Source organism: Miscanthus floridulus, chromosome 8 (assembly GCF_019320115.1).
Source record: "Miscanthus floridulus cultivar M001 chromosome 8, ASM1932011v1, whole genome shotgun sequence".
Taxonomy (NCBI): domain Eukaryota; kingdom Viridiplantae; phylum Streptophyta; class Magnoliopsida; order Poales; family Poaceae; genus Miscanthus; species Miscanthus floridulus.
Window position 1 is genome coordinate 168407529 of NC_089587.1, and position 2083 is coordinate 168409611.

The 2083-nt window shown below is 45.8% G+C and overlaps 1 protein-coding gene across 1 annotated transcript; it reads right to left on the reverse strand.

Annotated features, from left to right (window-relative positions):
- Positions 1 to 842: 842 nt before the first annotated feature.
- LOC136470144 (uncharacterized) lies at positions 843 to 1313 on the reverse strand. Its single transcript, XM_066468093.1, has one exon. It carries the CDS (start codon positions 1311 to 1313, stop codon positions 843 to 845), a length of 471 nt encoding a protein of 156 aa, XP_066324190.1.
- Positions 1314 to 2083: the final 770 nt, after the last annotated feature.

The following is a 2083-nucleotide window of genomic DNA, read 5'->3' on the forward strand; positions in this document are numbered from 1 at the left end:
GAATAAGATCCACGTCCATCCGTGTATATTTTACATGCATAATCATAACTTAACTTTTCATCTTTCCATTAGTATTTGTCCGCTTCTGTATGTCCGCAGATCCCAATTTTGTTTCTGATCTTGACTTTCCCGAACCCGATCTCATTTTACGACAAAAAAATATAGAAATGGAAATAGGAGAGGGATTTTCTGCACGTTTTTATCATACTTTTGAGGCCATTGCATACCGTATGATCTATGCATTCAATGATTCCTCGAATCCCTCGTGCGGTTGGGTCGAACCATAGGTTTGAAATTTCATCCTAGTAACGTACTAGAGTCGTAGCAAAAACAAAGTAATTAGCTTCTCCTTAACCATGAAAAACTTGGATTGATTTTTGATAAATTGGATAGGAAAAATGAACATAGCAATTTCTGAGCCATATGAGGTAGGAAACTCTTAAGTATGGTCCTAGAGAAAAGAATTGCCTATTTTGACCGAGGAAAACAGGCCGTTATATTCTATTTCTACAGGGGATTTAGAAATTGTGCAAGCTTGTTTGATCAGGTTGGTGAGTATTGGAAACAAGTTATAGCGCTTACTTAAGGAAATTATATTGAAGCACAGAACTGATTGAGATTAAGAAGCACTTTGAATTTGGACCATTCTTTATTTTTGTAAAATGGGTGGTTTGGTTGAAGATCAAATAAAAACTTCATTATAAATTGATCGAGAATTCCACCGAATAGTGCGCCTCGACAACAAAAACACTTGCTTAGCAAGTACTACTAAATACGAAGAGAAATAATAAGAGGACTAATTGGAATAATTGAATCAGTCTGCATCCTTCCTAGCACGATGCTTAATCCTCCTTTATTCCAGCGCCACTGCCAATGGCTCCGGTCATGTCGGCGAAGATGGAGAGAGCTCCGACACAGAGGCCTCCCACAGCGGCCGCCGTGGGGATGTGACGTTTGAGCTGCGCACAGGTAGCACCATCACGCCTTCCAGGCATGGCCAGGCGCTGGTCCGCGAGCTGCCTCGTGACGTCCCTCGCCGACGACCCCGAAGTGATCACCCAAAACTGAGAGAACAGCGCGCACGAGGCGAGCAGCAGCACGGTGTAGATGAGCGCGTGGAGCGGGTCGGCTGCCACACTGGACGGCGGGGTGGCGTAATAGGCGAGGCCGTCGATCGGGACGGCGGCGTAGCTGGCCTCCTTCCACACACCAAGCAAACGGCCGAGGACGCCACTGCCGAAGCGACTGTAGTGGAGCAGCTGCGACACCATGTAGAGGGCCGATACCATGGCGGAGTACAGGAAGATGGGCATGGTGGAGGTGCAGTACATTCAGACGCTTTGTCGAGTGCCTGCGGCACTCAGCAAAGCCCTAAATACACTCGGCAAAGGCTTTGTCGAATGCCGCACTCGGCAAAGACCACTCGGGAAAAAAATAACCGGCAAAGCGGCCTTTGTCGAGAGCCATTTGTCGGGCACTCGGCAAAGCTTTTGTCGAGTGCCGAGACAGCACTCGGCAAAGAAAACGAGCCGTCACGGCGCAGGAAACGGTGACGGCGGCTTTGCCGAGTGCCAACCCGGATGGCACTCGGCAAAGTTTTTCATTTTTTTAAATTCTTTATCGAGCACCGCCCGGGCTGGCACTCGGCAAAGTTTTTATTTTTATTTTTTAAAAAAATTCTTTGCCGAGCGCCGCCCGGGATGGCACTCGGCAAAGTTTTTTATTTTATTTTTAAATTTCTTTGTCGAGCACCAGACGGGTGGCTCTCGGCAAAGTTTTTTATTTTTTTTAAAAAAAATTCTTTGCCGAGTGCCACTCATCCGGCACTCGGCAAAGAATTTTATTTTTTTAAAACAATTCTTTGCCGAGTGTCATGGTCATGGCACTCGGCAAAGCTGAAAAACGGGTTGGCGCCTCTTTTTCTAGCTTTGCCGAGTGCAGTGACCATTGCACTCGGCAAACTGACCAAAACCAGTTTTTTTATTCATTTTTTACATTCCATCACGACAAACACAAATTATCACATATATCTCACATCCATCCAAACATACATCACATATTTATCACATCCATCGCATATATC

Excerpts from the sequence above, each read along its gene's own strand:
- LOC136470144 (XM_066468093.1), bottom strand. The coding sequence starts at position 1,313 with ATGCCCATCTTCCTGTACTCCGCCATGGTATCGGCCCTCTACATGGTG.